General features: G+C 36.7%; 1 protein-coding gene across 6 annotated transcripts; it reads left to right on the top strand.

Annotated features, from left to right (window-relative positions):
- The first annotated feature begins 377 nt into the window (after positions 1 to 377).
- Positions 378 to 15,021, top strand: LOC144667369 (A-type voltage-gated potassium channel KCND3-like). 6 transcript variants are annotated; one of them, XM_078528761.1, is made up of 3 exons: positions 378 to 463; positions 12,518 to 13,647; positions 14,820 to 15,021. In XM_078528761.1, exons 2-3 carry the CDS (start codon positions 12,593 to 12,595, stop codon positions 14,950 to 14,952), a joined length of 1,188 nt encoding a protein of 395 aa, XP_078384887.1. In that variant the 5' UTR covers positions 378 to 463; positions 12,518 to 12,592; the 3' UTR covers positions 14,953 to 15,021. The 6 variants fall into 6 exon arrangements, with proteins under 6 accessions (XP_078384887.1, XP_078384884.1, XP_078384882.1 ...); XM_078528758.1 differs by lacking the exon at positions 378 to 463 and adding an exon at positions 3,551 to 3,623; XM_078528756.1 differs by lacking the exon at positions 378 to 463 and adding an exon at positions 5,597 to 5,787.
- Positions 15,022 to 24,150: the final 9,129 nt, after the last annotated feature.

Genomic DNA, 24,150 nt, shown 5'->3' on the forward strand with positions numbered 1-24,150 from the left:
ACCAAAATCAAACTTGAAGATTTTGCGTAGAAAATATCCAAACATTATATGTAAATTTGCCATATTCGCCCTTTACTCGCTGTTTTTCTTGATTCAGATTTAGATTCCTTTTTACAGCTCTCAATAGGGAACACCAGCTGACTTTATAATTCACCAATCACATGGAAGCCACGCACTGATTAAAGTTAATTAAGCGCAAGCAAATGTTATTTTTTAACGTATATTTTCATTACGTCTTTATGATGTTGCATATCTAAACTTGTTTTGAATTCGCTCGCTGGGAAGATTTGAAAAGGTTACGAGTCAATGACTGTTCATATAATCGTTCCCATGGAAGTAAAGATAGTGCAATTCGTTTAAGATGAATCTTAATCGGAGGATGAGTTCTTGTCAAGCTAAAAAGCTGCGAAATCCGCCTGGACTTGGTATTAGCAATAGAAAGCCAAAGTTGCTGTAACACAAGGTAAAAGAAATATATAAGTATTTTATACTATAAAAGTACTTTATAATGATGGATGGTTACTGTTAAACTGTAAGAAATCGATCATACTACCATATAAGCTGACACCAAATCAAACTAAAAAAAACCCCGAGCTAAATCATATTTTGTCATACCTATTTTTCGGCTGTATCGATATTATGTATGTAAGAACGCCGATGTTTACTCGGCGTTATCAGCTGCTCAAACAAATAAGCCACTTGGGTATAACAGTTTCATTTTTTTGCGCTTAAGTTATTGAACAAAATGTAACCGATGAATAATTTTGAAGATTCAAATACTGATATTATTGTATTATGAAACACTAAAACCAAAGCTTTCTCATTGAATTTCAACGCTTCTTATGCAAATTTACGCAGCAAAAGTGTTACTTTTTTATGACTTCTATTTTTACAACAACGCTAAGACGATTTAGCATTTGTCAGCTTCTGTTAAAACAATTTCTAAATATAAATTATCTTTAATAATTGATTGTCATGTAGGTCTTTTAATTTAAATGTTAGTCCTGGGACCTCAGTAGTATGTTATATTATAACATCCCTTGCATGTTCAAAACGATACATCTTCATATCATATCATAAATGCCTAATAGTGTGATGCGGCACGGTGTATCGGAAATAACATGTAGTTGATCCTTGCTGGGAATTTAATAAAACAACAAGAAGAAGAAGCAAGATTAAGAATAAGCTTTTGAAGATTAACATTTAAGCTTAATTTACTCGAAAATGTGCAATTCGCACTAGTAAAAACTATATCGTTTGTAATAATTTATGCAACGAAACTCACTGAACGCAATACTCCTGAGTTTCTAGTTTCCGCCAATTGGCCCGCGAGAAATAAGGAATAAAGGTGGCTTACAGTATCTTAACCTTACCGTATTTGCCATTCTGTTACAACTAGTCCTACGACGTGGACGAAGGACTGCACGATTATTTCATAAACCTGTAAAACATATCATTGAATAGACTTACACTCACGACTTTAAATTTTGTTGCCATTGAAAAATCAAAGGTGTCAAACATACCATATTTTGAAATTTGAGGTTAATAATTTTAAAAGTACTCGATTGATTTTTTTCCTGTTGATTGATTTTGTTTACTCGACAAAACATACTTTTTTGCATAATCAACAATTTTCTCCATGGGGTTCAGAGGCGCCATATTTTTCTTAAATTTAAGTAAAGTTATGGTGGCTCCGGAGAAAATGGACACATTATTTTCCTTCGAGGAACAAGTTTAACAGAACAAATTGTCATTTTACGATATTTGTTTCTTTGTTTTATTTATTTACACTGTCCTCAATTAGCATAGTACTGCTAAATACTCAGACGCTTAATCAGTTAAAGTGATTTATTTGGTTCTGATTTTTATTTGTTTCCATTTGATTTTTTTTTTTTGGACGGATCAAAAAGTAAATTGACGAGTTTTCGAGTTTCCTAAAAAATAACATGCCCGTTACACTACACTCGTGACGATTTCAAAAGGTGCCTGGTTCCCAAGCATACGGAAACTGCCATTGAAAACATGCCAGGGCCATAACCAGACATTTGCCATAGACGAGGCAGGATCTTGATAGGGGGTTTCTGGGGGATGCCCTTCAGAAAATTTTGAAATCTAGAAGCTCTTAAACTCTGTCTAAGGTATTTCTTGGAAAATAAAACTTTTTTGTTATTTTCCCAAAAAAACGTATATATTTGTATTTTGATTTTGGGTTAAAATCTAGACGAGGAAAGTGCCTCGTCTTGCCTATTGCTAGTTACGGCCCTGAGATGCATTCAGTTTATAATGACATGGTTTTTAGTATAACAATGGAGCAGTTATGAACTTTTAACACTAATCACTGTGTATTTGTATACGTATTTGTCAACAAATTCGCAAATGGAGGTCTCGTGACCGATTGACACGAAACGCACTGACAAATTTTAAATCCTAAAAATCCGGATTTTCCCTGGATTTTTCCAAAGAAATTCCCCCTAATCCCCCAATCAAAATCTTTCGTTTACTAATCCTTAAATACTATTGTTTGTCAAAGAGCGAATTGTAGCTTTTTGCTGTTCCATCATAGATAATTTTAATTTTGTCATCTTCCATTAAGATATTACTATTTGAAACTTCATGTAATTCTCACAATAAGGCATTACACGATATAACGCGAAAAGTGCTAGCCTAAATATATGGTATTGGCTCCGCTTCATTGGTATTTTTGTAAGTGAACCTGTGTAACAATTTAGGAGAAAGCTTTCTTTGTAGTTTAAGCCTATCTAGCAGTGACCTTTACATTTTAGAGTAAGCAGAACTTTCTGTTGTTGCTTGGAGAAGATTGACATTTAGAAAAACTTTAGCAGCTCGCTACGTGTATGTATTTTTATAAGTGCGCCTCATTTCATTTGAGCGACGAATGTGGATGAATCCTCAACATCATTGAGAAAATTTTGGCAGGTGAAAATCAATTGTTATAGCGACACCAGACGGTCACAGCAAAAGGGAAATTGATTTTCAGTCAGTTTGTAATCAACATATTCGTATTGCAGGTCTTAAGGTAAAGAAACAATTTGTCGCTCTCCTTGACATGTTATCAATAAGAATTTTTGTTTCCTCATAACTTACATACTGATATTAATGTATAGCCTTATTTTTAAGCTTACTGCGTGTTTATGAAGTTTAATTTTAAACATCCATCGTCGGTTTAAAAATAATCTTTCCTTGTAATTAAATTGCGTGCGTTCTGGCTTTACGGTTGGTTTTAAGACAAGTTGTCATAATTACATTCGCTCACAGATCGGCATAAATTTACTGCAAGAAGAATATTGAACAATAACTTTGGGCAAACAGTAAAACTCTTCACGGCTTGAACCGTCACTGGCGTTCAAACCATTATGTAAACTTCTCACCAATGCTTTATTGCATTCTCGACATCAGTTTTCTTTTCGAGTATTGAACAGGTTTCGTATCACAACAGTAGCCAATGGGAAGGTTTGTTTTGATCTAAGATATGCAGAAAAGCTCAAGTCATTCTGCTTAATCTGTTTGCTTTCAATAAGGCTTTCAACTTCTCGACTCTGCCAGATGATCATAACCCTTCAGAAAATGGTTAGCTGTACGAACTAACAAGTCTTTTCTCTGAGGTAAGCGACTGCTTGTATAGTCAAAGAAATATCCTTAGAAACCGCACAATCTTTTATGTTTTAGTTGAGCACATGAATTGCCCTCTTTCTGTCAAAACTGGTCTAATTACAAGAAAATAAGACCACTACAATTTTGCCATAGTTCGATGCTACCTAGAGATAGGCAAGGAGAGATATCAATTACCAAATCATATTTTTTACAGCTTCGAAAACTCATAACAGTATTTTTTATATTTTAATTTAAGCCAGGAGTATTCGGTAAGAGCAATTATATTAATTCTAGCAAAATGTTGTCACAATTCGTAGCTTTTACTTTCGAAATTAATATTTTTTGCCTAGCCATAAAATTTAATCTCGTTAGCCAAAGGTTAATACTCGGTTTTAAATTTTATTTTTTTTAAAAGAAAGATGTTAGGTATAGGAAAACGCTGAACAAGATATGGGGAAATAAAATCAGCCATTGAACAAAGAAGGATTACCGTATTCATATTTTTGACAGCGACAAAGAATACAAACTAATAAGAAATACTACACGGAATTATATGTACAGCAGGTCTGCCATCAATATCAAAGAAATTTATTAATTTTACTTAGAAATAAAAAAACTTTAATTCAAAATATTTTTCACTTCAGATAGGAATAAGGACGTCTTCGTTACTTGCACAATTCAAAATATAACAAGAATAATGCATACAAACATGTTGGATAAGTATTTCATTCTCATCTTTAAAAAATAGAATTTGCATATCTTCTGCTGTACTATAAGTGACACTTTCTCTTATAGCGTCGCTTATATAAGGTGGGATTTTAAAACTAATTAAGTAGGGAAATGTCAAGTAAACACAAAAAAGACATATCTTAGACATAATATCAACGTCATTTGGTTAACCTTCGAAAAACTTCATGTTTTTCATAAATGTTTAAGTCGTACAACCAGGTATAACTGACAAGGAAAGTAATTAAAGGATTTCTGGATCGAAACAGTCGGTAAAATTTCATATCTAGTGCAGAAAAAAGGACAATGTTTTTACATTTAGTTTTTAATTATTTCATCATTTCTCTGGTGTTTTCCATATCCTTAATTGCATATGATGATTCAATATCAATTTCATTGTTCACTTCTGTTGTTAAGAATAAGCAAATGTGTTGCTTGTTAGTGGGGAATCCAATTAAAATCGCCTTTTAAACGTGTCTAATCTGCGAAGTAGTTTTTGGTAGCAGAAACAACAGCCATATTTAATAAAACATTCAGGAAAAACGCCACCAAAAGAAAATCTTTTTGGCATTTTTGTAAAATCGTTGTAGTGCATATAAGTAAATTTTACCTCTTACTTGAAGCAAACAAATCATTGAGCGAATCGTAATTATCAAAAACGATATTGCCCGCTAAAGCGGCCCCCAACGTTTTAAATATATTTGCTTATATTTATTTCTTCTGTATGTGTGTTTATCCAACGTCTCTAGTTACTATCAACTTAAGTTGTTTACACAGAACGTTATTTCTTGATATGCAGAGTAAATTGAACAAAAAGTGGACTTCTCGTCCAAAGCAAAACGTTGTATTTGAGCTCGTTGTAAATTTGACAGCTTATGTTCATTTCCATGCCGAGATAAACATATTCACAATGGAAAGTTTACTTTAGACCCAAAACCGTGGGTGTTGTGATTTCCTGTTGCTTAATTCTGAAGACGTTATTATGTTTCCTGTATATCCGACAAGGATAGAAAAATAAGACAAATTATTATGCATGTTCTGAGTAGTTTGGACATACTAAAAGCAATAATTGTTTCCATAGATATGGTAATTTAAATGTGGAAATTTAAATCTGCGTTCAGGTGAAAGGCTCGCAAAAGGTACGCTGCGTTATGAATCTGGTACGACGTGATGAATGCCATGATTGATGCCCTTTCGGCTGCACAAACAACCGCTTTCGTTTCACTGTATGACAGTACAGCAAAAAAAAAAAAAAAAAATACTCCGCTTCGTTTATCACAAACAAAAGAATTGCCCATTTGCAGCCACAATATAACAAGAACTGACGATATTGGCAAGCTATTTCACGAGTGATAATAGAAAGCTGAAGAATTGAAGAAACCTAAAATTGCACTGGTACAAACGGCAACCATTCCAACCGAACAAGAAGGACGAGTCTGCCAATAACAGGTATTTTTGTTAGCTACATGTTGTGGTTTTTGAACAGTTGATTTAGCAAGTTTATTATACAAATTTTCCTCGCCACATGAGGGACAAACTGATGTACGTGTTAATGATGCAGTCTAAATTGCTCTTACTGTACATGTACTGTACTATAACGCCAAATTGGCTACCATACATTTTCAGTTATTGTTTACTGTAAGCAGGCAGCTCGAGCATTATGTTCTTTTTTTAATCTCAAAATGTTTGCGTTTTATCGATGTCAATGGCTTTAGAATCACAGAAGTCAATTCGACAGTTAAGTTCGTGATCAAAAACGAAAGTCAAAAAGTCGAGGAATTACCGGTATAGTCCGGCTTCATAACAACAAAACCCTTACGCATAATGCTACCATAACACGTAAGGCAATATACGGTATTTAATTTCCCGCTTTCTCTCAGCGATAGCGCAGATCCAGTTTCTTATATGTCAATGCAATAAACAACATAGGTAAATCATTTTTAGTGTGATAGGAAAAAAAAAGAAAATCACTCTGTTCATTTGGAGGCGAGAAAAATTAGCTCAACAACCGACTGGAATTAATGATTTTTCTTTATATATTATAATATTATTATTGCTCGTTTCGGTATACGAAAACAAGGAAAGTGGCAAAATTTACAAATTGGTATTGAGCTGTTTTTTGTGGGTGGATAAATCATTATATTTTCCCTTAAAATTGGAAATAGAGATAACCAAAAGATTGAACGCAACAGTAAGAAAAATTTACATGTAATTTGAATCTGTTCGTGTAATAATTGTAATCAAGAAATGCGGCAGTTGTCGGTCAGTTTTGACGCTAATTTTAACGCGGTCGAATCAAAACGCGAGCTAGCAAAAGGCTCAGTTTGAAGAAAACTGTAAATTAAGAGTTCAAAAACAGGTGCGACCTGCTTTCAATTTTACACTCAAACAGTCTTTCAGTGTTCGCAATGCAATAAATGACAGTTTATGTCGATTGGGTTGGTTTTCAAGATGGACAACCCGTGCAGGAGGTATTAAATTAGCTTTTATTAAAAATCTTATCAGGTTTTGTGGGTATTTTTTTTTATTACTGTTGATTTATTATTTGGTGACTAATTGTTATATTTCGCTGAACCAAGAGAAATTATTTTCTCTTGAGAGAACGAGATCAAGAAGGTAATAGTATTTGGAAGAAAACCTGTGCAGGAGTCACCAAACTGAGATGTTGAGCAATATAGTATGGACAACTGAAAAAAGAAAAGAAAAAGTAAAAACGCGAACACTAATCTGCATCAAATTTACCCTTGAAAACGTTTTGAAGTTGCGATACTCTGTACAGCGGAATATCCCAATACAAGGGTTCTGACATTGAGAACTTGATTTTGAAATTCCTTGGCAACGTTATCCTATTAAGCATGCGTAGAGTAACGGGCTCTGGTAAGTTTTGGACACTTGACGAGTCAATTTGAAAAGTCACCTTAATTAAGAACTCGCACGCTAGTTCAAGGAGACAAGGATTTTTGCTTGTTTTTTTGACATATTATGAAAACTTTTCAAATAAAACGTGCTCATGCGTAATTAGCTAATTACCAATTTTTCCTTGACGAATTTGTTCTTCGTTAAATATAAACATGTTAGCTTTTCGACAACCAGGAATAAAGTTGTCAAGGCGAAAATTGTCATATCTTCCGGAACTGACGAGGGCTAAAATAAAACGAAAATGTTACCTAAGGACATTGAAATTATTAATCCCTACACACGGACATATTCTTTATATCAAGCAGTAAAATGTGCGTCAGGGTTAACTACCAAAAATGAAGAACCGAATTTTTCCAATCTTAATATATCAGGCAGACAGGTGGTAAGGAGAGGAGACTGATTTGAAATGTAAAAATAGGAACTCGGATTTGCCGCCTATTTTTCACTAGGAAAATGGTATTTGGGTCACTGAGACTGCGAATCACAAAAAAAATGGTAATGGGAATGGAATTTGGGCAAAAGACAGGCTATAGGAAATGAGATTAATGGATTTGGGCTGGGAAATCGGATTTATATCCTCCCCCCCCTTCAGGACCCTCAAAGCATAAAAGAAATCATTAACGGATACCGTAAATTGGTTATCCCCTCCCTCCCCCTTTTTTTTTGGATATTGTCTTGATGTACCACCAATTCTCAGAACTTACATTAGAAGAAATGTATGGGAGTCAGTAAGGAGAATCAGTATTTTGACCTTGGCAATCAACGTTGAATGTCATCCTGAACATTTAATTTCCTTTAGCCTCATACAAAAACGTTTTGTGAAAACAACGAATAGTATTGAGCATTAATGAAGAAAAATCAATTAAAAAGAGTACCAATATACTAAAATGGATAATTTCACTCGATAGATTAACCAAAATTTTTTTTGTAAATGAACCTATATAGTATAAATTTATTTAATTCATGAACTTCCCTTTTAACTCACCGGTAGCCATTGAATATATATTTGCCTTATAACCGAGAGGTTTTTAGGTTTGGATTATGCATATTATAGAATTTTATTACTCCTAACATTCTGTTTTTATTTCAAATAAAAGTCGGGTGCAATAGAGGCTTCACTTTTTGGGTATATTAGCTTATATTTAACTTAAATTTGTGTTCCATTGACCATCGATGATTACAAACGAGAACATTAATAAAAACAATTTTATTTTTAGGTTGAAACGCAGACACAATAACTTACCAAAATTATGCAAACCTAGCACAAATAAACATTTTCAGCTGGTGAATCTTCTGTAGAGTCATCTGTTATTAAGGGCCTTAGCACTTCAACACATTTGTTCGGTGAAACGTTTTAGGCACCTTAAATTCATCTTCTCAGCAGGTGCGTACTTTGAAGCCATAGAAAGGTCAGTTGCTTTCACTATTTTTCCTAAGAGTGTACGATCAAATTTCAATTTATTCTTACAGCTTCCTCTCCATTGTAAAACAGACAGGTGAAGAGGAAGAAGGAAGTTGTTCACCAAGAGTTGTTGTCTTGATATATCATTAAATTCTCAAAACCAAAATTCAAAGAAATGTATGGAATCTATAAGGAGAACTTCTCTATCGCAACAGGGGTGGAATGATCCACTTTTAGCTCAAATGACAAATTACTTCAGTTTTTTGATCGACTCTCAAATAAACAATACCGGGTTATTCTTTCATTCACATATCATGTTTTACTACGGTGCTATTCAGATCTGTACAATATGCCTGGTGCCGAATATAGTGTTTGTGACATCTCGTGCTCGTAAACAAAACTCGGTGAACGAACAGATTTCCCGTCGCTAGCATTAAGCCGTAATGTTTCTTTAACGAGTGATTGTCGTTTCTTATAGTTTAAAATCTGAGAATATTTTTCGTATTATACACAGTGCAGATAAATTTACGAGTTTTGTAGTATTTGTAGTGAAAAATGGGAGAAAGTAGTGAAATGTCTGCTAGTATTATCTGTTAAAAAAATCGAACAAGGGATTTATTATTCCACGACATTTTTCTTGTTATTAAACCCCAAAATGGAACACTTCAGTGCTATACGGAAAAATAAGTTACGGTCCATATTTTGTATGTTCTTTTGACTTTATATTGCCAGAAATTAAATTTGTAACTTGTAATAGTGGTATAATTATTTTCGCGATCAGTTTTGTCTATTTTTATTTTTTATTTTTGGGAATTTGCTGACAAATTTAGAGAAACACATTACGTAGATGACTATTTTCTGGTTTCATCAGTCTTGCCACCCATCTACTTTACAAATTACTGAACTCCCTAGGTGGTTGGATAAATTACCGATGACGGTCACTTTGTGGAAATTAGGCGGATAAGTCAAATTACTGAGTACTCTTGAGGGCAAAAGTACTTTTTGTTACATTTATCCTTGTGAATTTTAAGTACTAGTGTTCGTGAAAATCGTTCGTGATAACCTAGAAACAGTTTCTTTTTTGCCGAATAGATTGTGAAACAGCCATTCGCCGGTTGAAGTGGTTGAAGCGAAATGATACTAAAGCGTTGAACCTGCTTTTTTGAGAATAACAGTAAAAGAATGTTAAGTATATTTTTAATGTTCTAATTAAATATAATGAATATCGCCTTTAATGGATAATTTGTGAGGAGTAAAGTATTCCACATTAACCCCCACTGGCCGTAGTTCTAGTCGATATCTTGACAAACTTAATTGGCAAGACTATTAGTGGATCAGGAAGGCGGGATAGCCTTGAAAAAAAGAAAACGGCTAAAAAAATCATATAGACAAAAGATGGTTTAGTTTTAGCAACTTGACGGTCTTTAAAAAACGTTTTTGAGTCCGTTAAATGTATTTTTTGGGTATGACAACCAATATTTTAGTTCTGAGATAGCTCTTCATAACTTCAAATTCTGAACGTATTTTACATGTGTTAGCTTGTTTTAACACTTAGGAAAAAATTAATGCAAAGGAAATTGATTAACAACAAGAAGTAAGCCATCAAATGTCCTAAATGGTGATTTCTGTTCGGAAGTTGAATAATTAAAAACAATTAGAATAAGTGCCGTTTATGTGACTCAGATAATGATATGCTGTTAAATATAAACAAAAGAAGATAGATATTTCGAACTGTTTGGCCACTAATAGCTTTAACTTCCCTGATAGCGGTTGAAGGTAAAATTTACCCTTGTTTGACGGCTAGATGCTAATCCATTTACCTAAAGTTAGGGAACAGTGGCATGGTAGGTTTGCCACGATTTTAAAGATACGAATCAAAGATAGAAATAACGGCTGCCGGTTTGACGAATCAGAAAAATGGAGATATTACTTGTTTTCGGTCTAGTGATATTACTGGGACTACAGGCCCGTGTTTTCTATTTCTCGTAGAAAACCAGGGGAGCAGGGAAGGGGGGTTGGGGGGGGGGGGGTAGTCTAATTGTTTTATACTAGGCGCTATAAACGAATGCAGTTCAAAACCTACAATTTCAATTTTGGTGTTTTTCTAAGCGAATCATCAAGAACAAATTTCCCAGTTAATAGCAACAAGCGCGCTATCGTGTTCTATCTAGCGATAGACTACAGTGGAACCAATCAGATACACGAATTTCCGAAAGAACACGGCTGTTTGTTTACAAAATGGATATATAATTAAGGCAAAGGAAAGGAGAGTCAGAATTGATCACGTCTAATTTTTGACAAATTTGGATATTCTCTGACCTTTTATTTAGATCTAAAGCTCTTTATGTGCAAATGTTAAATTTTGGAAAATTGTTTTGTAGATTGTTTGGCATTCATGTCACGGTTTGTTGGGAACCACGGATGTTTGAGGAATGAACATCCGCTTTCCACCCTTTTGCCAAACTCGAAAGCTGATTGGTTACATGTATTGCAAATTACCCATGCTACATTGCAAAGCGAGTGGGACCCAAATGTTCTCGACTAGAAACCCCTTGGGTCTTTGACCAAATGATCCCAAATTTGTTTTTTGATGTTTGAATGGTTAAACAGGAAGCGTTCGTGTTAGTTCAAGACGAAACAACAGTAAGGCTAAGCGCACCAAGTCAACAGTCTATAGAAACACTTTGAAAATATCTCTCTTATTGATTCTTACAGGTAACAAACATTGAATGGGTTTGCTTTATACTTCTCGTAAAAGAACAGTTAATATAATTCGTTGTAAAACAGTTTTAAGCGCACGATCGCGAATTTCCGCATTGTATCACTGTGATATGCATGTGTAAGATATTAAAATTTTACTAAGAATTAATGGACAAGGGATATATATAGTTCGACTTCGCAGGAGGCGCCACCAGCTAGCGGGATGGTATATCACTTGTAGATGTAATGCACAGTAAATGAGCTTGATCTAGGGACTTATTTTGGAACTGTGGAAAAACAGTGAAGCGATAAGAAGATCGTTCGCGATAGGGTTTATATAATAGCGGTATTAGTCGTTACACTTTGCGAACAGGTGAAAGCAGGTGGGACATTTTCCTGCGCAAACCAAGGGCGATCATGCAAAAGGAAATATATACATGTACGAACAGAAGAAAAATGTCCCCTGCTAGTCCCACGCAAATATAATCTTAGTTTAAATATAATTAAACCAAACTATATATAGCGAGGGTACGTTAATTGGCGAAGGAAATGAAAACGAGATCCAAATTTAACTGAGTTTTAAAACAATATATGGAAAGTGCCTTTTCGCACGTTTATCGGACAAAACTGACACGTCTTTTGCCAAATGCGTGGACAATTTGACAGGTAAGGTAAGATAATACCTGATAAATAACAAAAGTGCAGGTTTTGTTTATCTATTAGCCACAAGAAAACACGTTTATTTAAATGGACAAAGTCAACGGGAACAAGAATGAATATTTGTCCCTGTTGTGCTCCTAAAGTGCACACGTACGTATACGTGAAACAATCGATTTTGATGATTTGACACTGACAACGTAATTTGATGTTGTTTCTTTTTTATTTTCTCCCATGCCAATTTCTCTGTCAAGGGCTTTAGAAAGACTGGCACAATGGTTTACTGTTACGCAACGGGGACAAAATGGAATATTTGTACCTGTTGTGCACTTAAAGTGAGCACGTACGTATACGTGAAAGGGATCGATTTTGATACTGAGATGTTGACACAACGTAGTTAGATCATTTTTTTTTATCCTCGCTGGCCATTTTTTTTGCCAAGGGCTTTACAACGTCTGGCAAAATGGTTTACTGTTGACTGTTTTGTTTGCTTTTTCGCAGGGTAACGGCTTGAAAAGGTCCATGAGACACATTAAACAGAGAGAGCCAACAGGAAGTTGTCAGAAGGCTTGGTGAATGACACTACATCAGTCAAAAACAAGAAGCGGCAAACTAAGAACAGAGAAAGTCGACAAACGAATCACAATAAATGTCAGCGGACGAAGGTTCTGCACGTGGGATAGCACGCTGAAGAAATACCCGAACACGTTGTTGGGCAGCGAAGCGATCAAGCTTTATTTTGACGATGAAAAGAAGGAATACTTCCTTGATCGAGATCCACACATTTTTAGATACATTCTCAATTTCTATCGCGATGGAAAGTTGCATTATTCCTACGAAGATTGTCTCGGAGCTTTTCACGAAGAGCTTCGTTTCTACGGAATTGACTTGAATAACTTGAACGATTGCTGTTGGGAGGAATGTTATAATCTTTCTAAGAAAATTTCCCCCAAAAATGACCAACATGCAAAGTGCGCCTGCAGTGAGACGCGAGTAGATAAATCATTTCTTCGTAAATGGTTCTGGAATCTTCTGGAAAATACTGAAACAAACCGTTTGGGAAAATGCGTTCAGAGCTTCATCGCCGTTCTTATATACCTCAGTGTTGTGTGTACCATTATTGAGACAGAGCGATGTTGCAAGGATAAAACCTGCGAGGAGAAACACCCTCAGCTATTTTTCGTCCTCGACTCTTTTTGCATGAGCGTCTTCACAGCTGAATATATTCTTAGACTCTACGCGGCTGATCACCGTTGGAAATTTATCGTTAACAAAATGAACATTGTGGATTTAATGGCGGTTGCTCCTTTTTATGTAATTCTTCTATTTAAACATTTCTCTCCAACATCTTCGTCCGCTGTGGAAAACGCCAGCGGTTTGATGGTCTTACGCATGCTCAGAGTGTTTCGGATTTTCAAGCTTTCGCGTCACTCCAAGCACATGAGACAAATGGGGAGAGCTTTGAAGCGCGCTATTGTCGATCTGGGGTTCTTGTTCTTTGCATTTCTGTTGACAAATATAGTGTTTTCAAGCGTTTTGTATTACATTGAACAAATGAAGGCCGAGGAGACCGAGTTCAAGAGTATTCCTGACAGCATGTGGTACACAATTATCACCATGATGACCGTGGGGTAAGTCTGTTCTAAACAAAGTTTAAAATGTATATTCTCATAACTTATTTTCATAGATTTCTTTTAATGTTAGTTCTGGGTACTTAGTGGTTCATCAAGACAAGATCCAGAAGTTCCCACTTTACTTTATCCTCAACAATGAGCAATTTTGTAAGAGGGTTGGGGGGGGGGTTACAAGTTGGGTCTGCGCAGGGAACGAACACTAATTAGAAGCGTAAAGGTAGGATGTTTTGGAAAATGAGTCTAAAGCTTAAGAAAGCTTAATCTGAAAGCGTCTCCGCCAAATAAACGAAATAAACTTTCTCCCACTTCCCCTTCAATTCTTGAAATAGCCAGTTACTGAAGGAAGTAGATTTTGCCTGCCTTAAAAGTTCTCCTAAACTCTGACTCGATTTTCTCACCATTCCCCATTATTGAGTCATTTTGCTTATTGCTCTTGTACTTTCTGCCACAATTTCAGGTGATTTTCCTCTCTAAGGTTCTCCCTTTTCATACCCTGCCAATTAGGGGCGTTACCTCCAACAAACTGTAATGTATGGTCTTGCCTTTCTTCAATTACGAGAAAGCTCACTAAAATTCTTCTTTGAACTTCTTCGAAATTTTCACATTACATTCTTAACCGTCTTACAATAATCGCTATTACCACAACTCGTTCACTTACAAGTTAACGCACTTATGGAATCAGCTCTCTCCTTACATCATATTTCGTCTACTTGAGAGACATTGGAAAAATATGAAAGCATTTGACTTTTTACTTAGACCAGCTGCAAGTGTCATTATTGTGTATAGGGAAGCACTAGTATATTGCCACTTTTAAGATTTTATCCAGAGTGTATTAATAGCTTTAGTGTGCGGATGCACATTTTAATTTTTACTCATATAATCGTTTTACTTTTTGATTTTAATTTTTATTACCTATATTAGTTCCCTTTGTTTACTTATTTAATTACTGTCACGCCTTTATACATGAGCCCTGGCCGATAGGGAGGACATCCTCATCCCGCGTTTGACTCTATAAATTGATTGATTGATTGACTGACTGACTGACTGATTGATTGACTGATTATGAACTGTTTAGTTGAATTTGTTAACATAAAAAGGAATAATGATCTATAGTTATTTACTTAATCATTTTACTAATTACTATCTCCATTTTGTGCTTGTCTCCTTAGTTATGGTGACATGATTCCCATCACAGCTCTGGGCAAGATTCTAGGCTCTCTGTGCTGTCTCTCAGGGATTATCATGCTTGCTCTCCCCATACCGATTATACAGGAGGGGAACTTGGAAACCAGGGAATCATAAGTGTAAACAACAACAACAACAACAAGTTAAAGGATTCAAGGCTTCTTGTGCTGTCTTTCAGGGATTATCATGCTCACCTCCCCATAACGATTATACAGGAGGGCACTTGGAAACAGGGAATCATAAGTGTAAACAACAACAACAACAACAACAAGTGTTAAAGGATTCAAGGCTCTGTGCTGTCTCAGGGATTATCATGCTCGCTCTCCCCATACCGATATACAGGAGGGGAACTTGGAAACCAGGGAATCATAAGTGTAAACAACAACAACAACAAGTTAAAAGATTCTAGGCTTCTTGTGCTGTCTCTTAGGAATTATCATCCTCGCTTGGAAATGTGGGAGTTTCAAGTGTAAACAACAACAACAACAAGAGCAGCAAGCTAAAAAGATTTTAGTCTCCTTATGGTGTTTGCCGGAAATTATTATCCCTATACCAATTACAATGATGGAAAAAGAACGAAAACTACAACTGAAGAAAAACAAGCCAATTTCCAGTCAATGATATTTAAGAGACGCTTACATTAACTAAATTACATTTAGTTAAAGGATTTTAGGAGACGCTTACGTTTAACTAAATTACATTTAATAAAATAAACAAATAAACACACTCTTACGACAAAATGTAAATGAATAACAACTAAGATGAAATGTCCTCTTCACGACCGATGGAAAAGATGAGTTAGTTTTCTAAGTAAAAATAAAGCTAATATCGTTTTTTTTTTCCATGCGTTCACAAGGAACACGAAATATCTTTTATGTTGAAATGCTGCCCTGTATATCTTTCTAATAAAATGCAGCTAATGTCAGTGGCGGATCTAGGGGGGGGGCGGGCCACCTCCTTATTATTTTTGGTAAAAGACATTTTTTTTAATCACTCCCCCAGCTAAAAATGTTTGGGTGTAACACAAAAAAAGGGGAGCCCCTCCCTTAGTTCAAGGTCTGGATCTGTTACTAAATGTAATTCCAGTCGGCCACAGTGTGTGCTGTATTAGCCCTTGATAAAATAATTAATAGTAGTTTTTTAATTCTTGAAGTAAGTAATGAACATTTTTATAAAATACAGATACGACAATTTTAAACGTTTGTTAAAAGTGAAGTTGAGAAGACGGTTTAGCATTAAATGATTAGCTCCATGGGAAAGAGTGAGTTTGTTTTTTGAGATATTCTCAATGCATGGTGTCCAAGGCTGATACCAATGACACTATAAGTACGAAGGGGAAACAAAACTTGCTGTTTCCGTGAGGAAAGTTATAGTGTTACGTTGTAGCCCGCAAAAATAGGTAATTCAAATTTACTACAATATCATTCTGGAAAACGCAATGGGCACACAAATTTACCGCGCTCTCAAGACGCACGACCTGATCACGTGCAACTCCAATGTTAAAACAGTCGTTTCTCTAGACCCTCACTAGGGTTGTGCAGTTTAATTTGTTTCCTTTACAGCAATGTTAAGAGAGTCATGATATTGTAAAGCGTGTCACGTGATATGCTCTCGACCTATTGAACAAAGCGTTTCAGTTGTGAGGTATAGTATTGATAAATTTTATTTTAATATTCATTCCGATTAAAATAAAATCTGCTCCTGTTTGATCAAAAATCAAGCGTCTTTGTTTAGAACCATACCAGCGTATAAACAGCTGCTAACTGTAACAAGTCCCGTCAGAAAATAAAGGCCTTTTTACATTTTAAACTGTCCTAACTGGCCAATCAGATCTAAGAAAAAACTACAGAAGGATTAACAAAGCAGAAATACCAACTTTACCACCCTTTGCAACTGATGTAAATTCCAACCCGAAGAAAATTGTTTCAGAAGAGGTTTAACACTTTTCCTTTTCTTTTCCTGTGCTGTATAAAAAAGTATTGATCGTGTCGATGCTCTTGCGCGCAAGTAGATCTCGAAGCTCAGTATCGATCATGAAGGAGGATAGCAAGCCACTGATATTTCCTTCAAGCGTAAACGAAGACACTCAAGAAGAGGAAGCAGATACCTCTCAGCGGTGGGAACGCTTTAAAAATTGGGCATTTCTAATTATAGCAGTTGTGGTTGGCCTTTTTGACGTTGTCACAGACTGGCAGAATTTTATAAAATACGTTTCCAAGCCTGAAGATTTGAAGGAGTTCGTATTGACCGTGGCAGTGTTTTATTTTCTATTTTGCTGCTTTATTGGAACAGGTGTTTATTTATGGGAAGTATGGCTGGCTTACCGTGAATTCAAGGGTTACTTTGAAGAAGAAGTGCTAAGCCGCGATTTGAAATTACGAGACCACGTTTACAAAGAGAAAATGTATCTTTCACTTGTGACAATACTGCTAGAAGATTTTCCTTGTTTCTTGCTGAATTTTTACATCATTTACTGCGATTCTCCTGAAGATGTCGAGAAACCAATGTTCCACCTTGCTTCTTGGCAAACGCTGGCTCTCATATCCTCTCTCGTGAGTGTTGTGTTTTCGTTCGCAAGGTTGCTTTGGCTAAATTATCGCTACTGTAAGATTTTCGGTTGCGCGCCTAAAGGCGACATGCTTTCCTCTTGTTGCGTTTGTGCAAACTCGCTGCTCGCGTATTTAGCTCTGGCGGCCATGTTGTATTTTTTCTTTGGTCAGTTTGTCCCGCAGATCTTGTCGTTTTCTGCACGTCAAGCTAAGCTTTCGCAGGGTAGGAGCTACAAAATTGTACCCGTTTCGAAAGCAATTACATTTGAAATCCACGATGTCTATCATTATGCTGACAGGAAAGAGTTCAGGACACGAAAAGTGAGCCAGAACCTGTTCCATGGAGTCTACTCGAACGAACTCAGAACAATGGAAAACGAAGGGATCTGGTTAAAGCAGAACAAGAGGTGTTCTGAAATCTTCTACCACGTAAAACCACGGATTTTAATAAACCACGCATGGAATCCCAAGAAAAGCAAATTTGAAATTTCCACAGCGGAGTATTATTGGAGATGGGAAGGTAGAAATTGCTCGGCCATAAAAAATAACAATGGTACAGTATCAATGTCTTCTTGTCAACCGTTATGGTTTGAAATCGAACCGGTTTGGTGTAATTTTACTTATAGAATTGTCTATGACCACAAGAACTTTACTACGCTTTATAATGTAGCAAACATGACCAATGAAGCTTGTACGCCCGTGCGTAAAAGTTGGATCACTACTGTCCTAAAGGAAGATAGCACAGGAGCGAAGCGTTGGAGCTACTGTGAAAAGGCGGTAAGAAAATGGACGCCTGTTTGGGATCCAGAAATGAAAGTGTGCCAGCCTTGAGTCGGGGGAACAAATGCCAGATGATGGCGACATCACTTCTCCGAGAAGTGACTGAGCCCGCAGTTTTCGTCCCAGAAGTTGCTAAGCAACATGACGTATACGCGCGAACACGCCGGACGGCTTTCGGAGTACTCGTGATTGGATACAATAATTCGGAAATTCTTCGAGTTCACAAAAGACGAACAAAAGAAGTATGGTATGTTGAAATCTATGAGAGTTATGAATAAGCTCTGAAAATTACATTACTAAATGAATCTCGTTCTAAGTATTTTAATAAAGGTGATTTAAATGTTAATCAACTCGTGTGTGGTGTCTTTCGCGCTCTTGGGCCGTATAAAGCGTTTTTGTCCTATGTTACGTTAGGGCGGAGGCCGGTAAGAGGCCTTCGTCTGAACGTAACATAGAGCGGAACATAGGACAAAAACGCTTAACACGGCCCAGGAGCGCGAAAAAAAAACACCACACACGAGTTGATTAACATTTAATTCAACTTAATTGAAATACTGCTTAGTACGAGATTCATTTAGAAATGTAATTTTCAGAGCTTTATTCATAACTCTCATAGATTTCAACATACCGTATTTCTTTTGTACGTCTTATGTGAACAATTATTAACCACGAACACGTAGGGTGGTCTGCCTGTGATATAGCCAACTGGTCTGCCTCCTGCTAGCTAGTTGGGATTTATTACTATGCCATGTTCATTCAAAATATTTATTTCCTTTGTTTCAGTGGCTTACCTGTAAACTAGCTATCTTAAAAAGATATGAAGCTAAGTGCATGACCACTATAAACAACATTTACATTTTACATTTACGTCATTACATTAACATTAATACAGCCACAGGCAGACAAGTCTCTGTGTTTGAGGCCGCGTGACGTAAGCGTCACGGTATGTGCTATTTGATCCCATACATTCACTGTAATTTGTAACGATTGACCTCCGCTTGTGTCAACTGATCGTAAGAAATGCTCCATAAAATACTGAACTTCGCATCTTTCCATCCCAAACTTTGATCTACTGTAAGCTAGATAAATAAAGTTCACTTACCTTTCATCTTTTGTGCGATATTTGTGTTTTTATGGGGTTTTGAGACCGGAATAATTCCTCGACAGTCGTCATCGCCCCCTTACAGTAGATCAAAGTTTGGGATGAAAAGATGCGAAATTCAGTATTTTATGGAGCATTTCTTACGATCATTTGACTCAAGCGGAAAAGCGGAGGTCAATCGTTACAATACAGTGAATGTATGGGATCAAATAGCGCATTCCGTGACGCTTACGTCACACGGCCTCAAACACAGAACTTGTCTGCCTGTGGTACAGCTGAGCGAAGAGATGGACTGTGAGTGTAACTAAATAGTCTTACTGCCGTGATCAAATACAGATCGCAGCGAACCAAAGCGCTTTATAGCCATATTATAACAATATAATTATGAATGAGTTACCTGTGTCTCAATGTCTTTCCGTAGTCCATTTGGAACTGAAGGGATTTGCATCGGCAGAGCGAGCGCGCCATCGATCTCAAAGTATTATCGTTTGAAGCGCGTCTGAAACTGGATTCCAGATTAATATCTCGAGTTTCACATATTAATTGTTAACTCTCCCTAGGAGCAAGTCTCGGTTTTCAATTAAAATCAAATTTTAACAAAAACTTAATAATACTTTACACTCGAGACGTTCGTCTAGATTCTAGTTTCCGGCGCGCTTGAAACAACTGCAAGGGAAATGCGTAGAGGAACCTAGGCCTTTTCGTACTGATGCAAATCCAAAAAACACTGAGACGCGTAAATCATTTTGAATTTGTTATGTTATTAATATACTGTAAAATTTTGAAAATAAGCCAGAAAAACCCTGGGCTTATAGACTCCTTATACTTTGCTCAAGTTCCCTTTTAGGTGGGCTTATTTCTGTTTCTATTTGGACTGAACACTGAGACAGAAATCTTTTGGCGCATACAAGAATATAACATAAAGAAAAAATGGCTTAACATAACGATAAAAACTCCAAATCGCTCCGAGCATTCTGGGATCCATTTACAGCCACCGCACTGGCTAGCTCCAGGGATAATTCAAAAGGCAGGCAAGAGAATATGAATCAATTATTAGGCTGACTAGGTTAACAAAGATGTTATAATTTGTTAAAGTTAGATGCAAATACGCTACGAGACATGCATTGACAAACTAAACATTCAGCTGAGATTACCCTGACGGTCTACCCTGCAGAATGTAGAGAGGAACGTCAAATGCGGTGGTGATTTCAGGTTTACCGTAGTTATAAGTCGGAAAAAAAAATGAGGAGCCAGTCAGACATCCGGGAAAAAACAACAGTGAACATGTGAAACTGAAGTATGGGTATCGAAGAAAAAAAAATCCGGCGAGCGGTGCAAGCCGAGCGCAGCCTGGGTCGAAAGCTCGTCTTTCCAAATTTGTTAGATTAGATTGACGTACTCTGCTCGTGCGAATGTATACAGTCAACTCTCTCTAAGACGGACACCGTCGGGACCTGCCCCAACTGTCCGTCTTAGAGAGGTGTCCGCCTTATAGAGAGTCGAGGTAACCTGACACCAGAAATTTTGAGATGATAAAGCTTAACGGCTATGCACAACGGATACACGTCTGTTTTAAGTCGCTTACTTTAGCAAAACCTAAAAAGTGGAACAAAAATAATATCAGAATTCGACTCATTTGCTCATTACAAACGGTAATACTGTAAGTATAAAACTACCTCTTTGGTGCCCATGCGCAGAGAAGTAGTACGTTATAGTGGATTGTTTTTGGTAAGTTTGGTATTCTATGATATATTTATAAAATAATTAAGATAGTACGCGCGCTCTCATTGGTCGATAGGTGAGTTTAGATGAGAGTATGTAAACACGGTTGTGACGTCACGCTTTCTGTGTTTTTCGGCAGTGCCGGCACAATTTAAAGTCATAATAAAACTGCCAAAAAGACTTGTAAAGTAATGTCAAGTATAAATATTAAAGAAATTGAAAACAATACCAAATTTTGATATGTGTTCCGGCCTTCTCTTCCTACGTTAGCCAGAGGAAAAAAAGCAAAAGAAAGAAGAACCACAGCGCTTTGCCTGCTTCAATGATCGTGAGCGCTAGACGAGCTCGTGGAGGGAGCTCAAGCGAACGACAAAATATCCAACAAAATACGCAGTAAACATTTTTCAAATACATTTTTGCATTTAAGTACTACAATAAAATTCCCTATAAGACATTCTTTAGTAGAGAAAAATTATAGGTCAAAGCAAACGAAGCTATATGCTACAAATTAATTAATCTTAAATTCAAACTTTGCGCCGCCGATCGGTTGCCGTCTTTTTGCCGTCAAATCTGCTTAAAATGCGATTAAAATGACGCTTAAAATGTATTTTCTCTGAGACTTTCTCAGCGTAAAAATTCTACTGTTACATTGGCAATAATAGTCGTGAACTTCTTTCATTCAAAATGGGCTTGGGGGAGAGAAAAGAATGGAGATATTTGTCAGAGAACCCAAAGCAGAATTTGATGTCAATTTGAGGTTTATTCTACGCTTGAAGCACATTACAAGACGGAGGAAACGACAGTAGAAGAAACCGGACTCGTTTAGATCGCTATCTTAACAATTTACCGTACAATAAATGCATACCATTGCTACCGACCTCGCTAGATCCGCTGCTTGTGCTATGATTCCTAATTATCCTGCAAAACTTCACAAGGCATGTTGAGACTTTTCAACGGTGTTATCGGGCTGCCAAATCATTCAGGCAAGTTCACTTCACTTTCAAGAGCGATCAAGCACAGTGACATTCATTTCCAGCTTAAATAAACTCCTCATCTCGAAGTTCTTTCCTTACAGAGCCGTATTTTTTAGCATTTCTTTTAGTTTTTGCCAAACTTTCCGTATTTTTCTGCAAGATTTACGTGGAATCGCTTTCGTCGACACGGCGCTACTTGCCACAAATTTGAGTGAACTCTTATAACACGAATTTTGATTGGTTCATGTGTTGTCAAAAGCGCGTTTTGAGAAAATCTATTTCAATCAAGAAGTAAATAAACCAAATTCCCTTCATTTGCCGAATTATTTTTAAAAAAATACTTTATAAAAGCAATAGAGGACTTTTTTCCGTGTTTACATAGCCTCATCGAAACACTCGGGTGGTTGGGTGGTTGTCTCGAATTCTCCCAACCCCCCTCGTGTTTAGATGAGGCTATGTAAACACGGGAAAAGTCCTCTATTGCTTAAGTCGATACCATGTTTTGAAGCATTATTCACTAAAAAATAACTTTTTGTGCGTGTCCGTTACCGGTTTCAAAGTGTCCGTTGTCCGTCTTAGAGAGGTGTCCGTCTTACAGAGAGTTTTGGGAGGGGTATAATTGGGAGAAGTCGTCGCATTTTTTAGAAAAATCCCTAAAAGACACCAGAAACTAGTTTTTTGACGTGTCTCAAGAAGTCTATAAGGTTACTTTTTACCTCTGAGAGGTACAAATGCAGATTATTATTTTTTCTTATGAGTGATAGGTGATATTCTCCGGCCAAATAGCCACGTCCTACTGAGATTTTGATGTTATTTCAATTATCACATCTTATGAAATTATTACATCTCAGTATCAGTGCTTGGTAACTGCAAGTTCCTGTTTACCTTGTGGGGGGCTCGTTTTGCTTAAACAGTATTAATTTCGCGGTAACGTTCTTTTCATTCATCTCCCGAAGAAAGGTAGGCGTGCACTAGACGTCACTCAAAGTTTAGAACAAACCACTAAAATTGCAGGGCTAGTATCATTAAAGGTAGCAACTAGTATTTTATAGGAAGACTTTCTAGAGACAACTACATGCGCATGTAAAAATGGAGTCAATGTTTAGAGAAACGCGTGACGAGCCCAAAGAACGTCTGCGAAGGAGGCTATGCAGCTCATTTGCGATTGTCGGACAATCGGATTTAAGGTTACACAATACCTTCAGATTTTTTTGACTAAAATAAACGGTTTACTATAACTGGCTAACGTTTCCCCAAAAATAAAAGTAAAAGCTTAAAAACGTACGCGAGTTATTTCGAAACTGTGTGAACGAGATTGAGATCTGGTAAGAAATGCCCCCTTTTGGCTTGCGCGTAAACACGATCGCTGGTACCACTGCCTAAACGTGATTTCAAGTCTCAACACCATAAAAGGTATCACAAGCACAGCGTCACCAGACAATCGTCCCCTCACCCCTTGATCTTTAGTTGTTTATTTAATATTACAAACCCAGGAAAGAGTTTCATTTTTGAGTTCATAGTCTTTTGCTGACTTCCAGTTCGTAAGATTTTGGCTACATTAACAGCTAGCAGGATCTTGGTACGACTCTCAGGGCCTTAGGCTTCCTTGTGGCTTTTACCAGCAATCGTAATTAAGAGGGAACAGCAACGAGACTGACGAAAGCTCCGGTAGGAATAATGTCAATTCAGAAGCAATATAAATATATTGGTGTATTATCTATCGAAATCGATCATATAGTTGCTGTAGTACAAGTCTTTATTGAATTTACTACCATGGTCGTAGTAGAGGTGAAACCCGCTTAGGTTTCGAATTTTCAGATGCGTTTCTTCGATTACTTTCTCTTGATGTCTCGAAGAGCCGAAGATAAACGAAGTATATACTGCCGACGTAAGCTCGATCAGATACAGCTCCATTTAAGCTGGTTTTAGCGGAAAAGTTAGAGCAGCACGAAATAGACTGTGTGAGGCTTGTGCTTACACAGAGGCTGGAGATTACCCCTTGAAACAGTGGCCACATCAAATTTTAGCTATTGACACTGAAAATTGCTTTCTTTTCTTCGTAATTTAGCAGCGGCAACTCGTAAATATAAATCCTGTGTTTACAAGGGTGGAAAAAGAACCTCGAAGTCAGGTCAGTCAATTCATAAACAAAAGGCCTTTATCAAACAATAGAAAAGCAAAGAGCGCT

Source organism: Oculina patagonica, chromosome 10, assembly GCF_052425735.1.
Source record: "Oculina patagonica isolate OP01 chromosome 10, crgOcupat, whole genome shotgun sequence".
Classification (NCBI taxonomy): Eukaryota; Metazoa; Cnidaria; class Anthozoa; order Scleractinia; family Oculinidae; genus Oculina; species Oculina patagonica.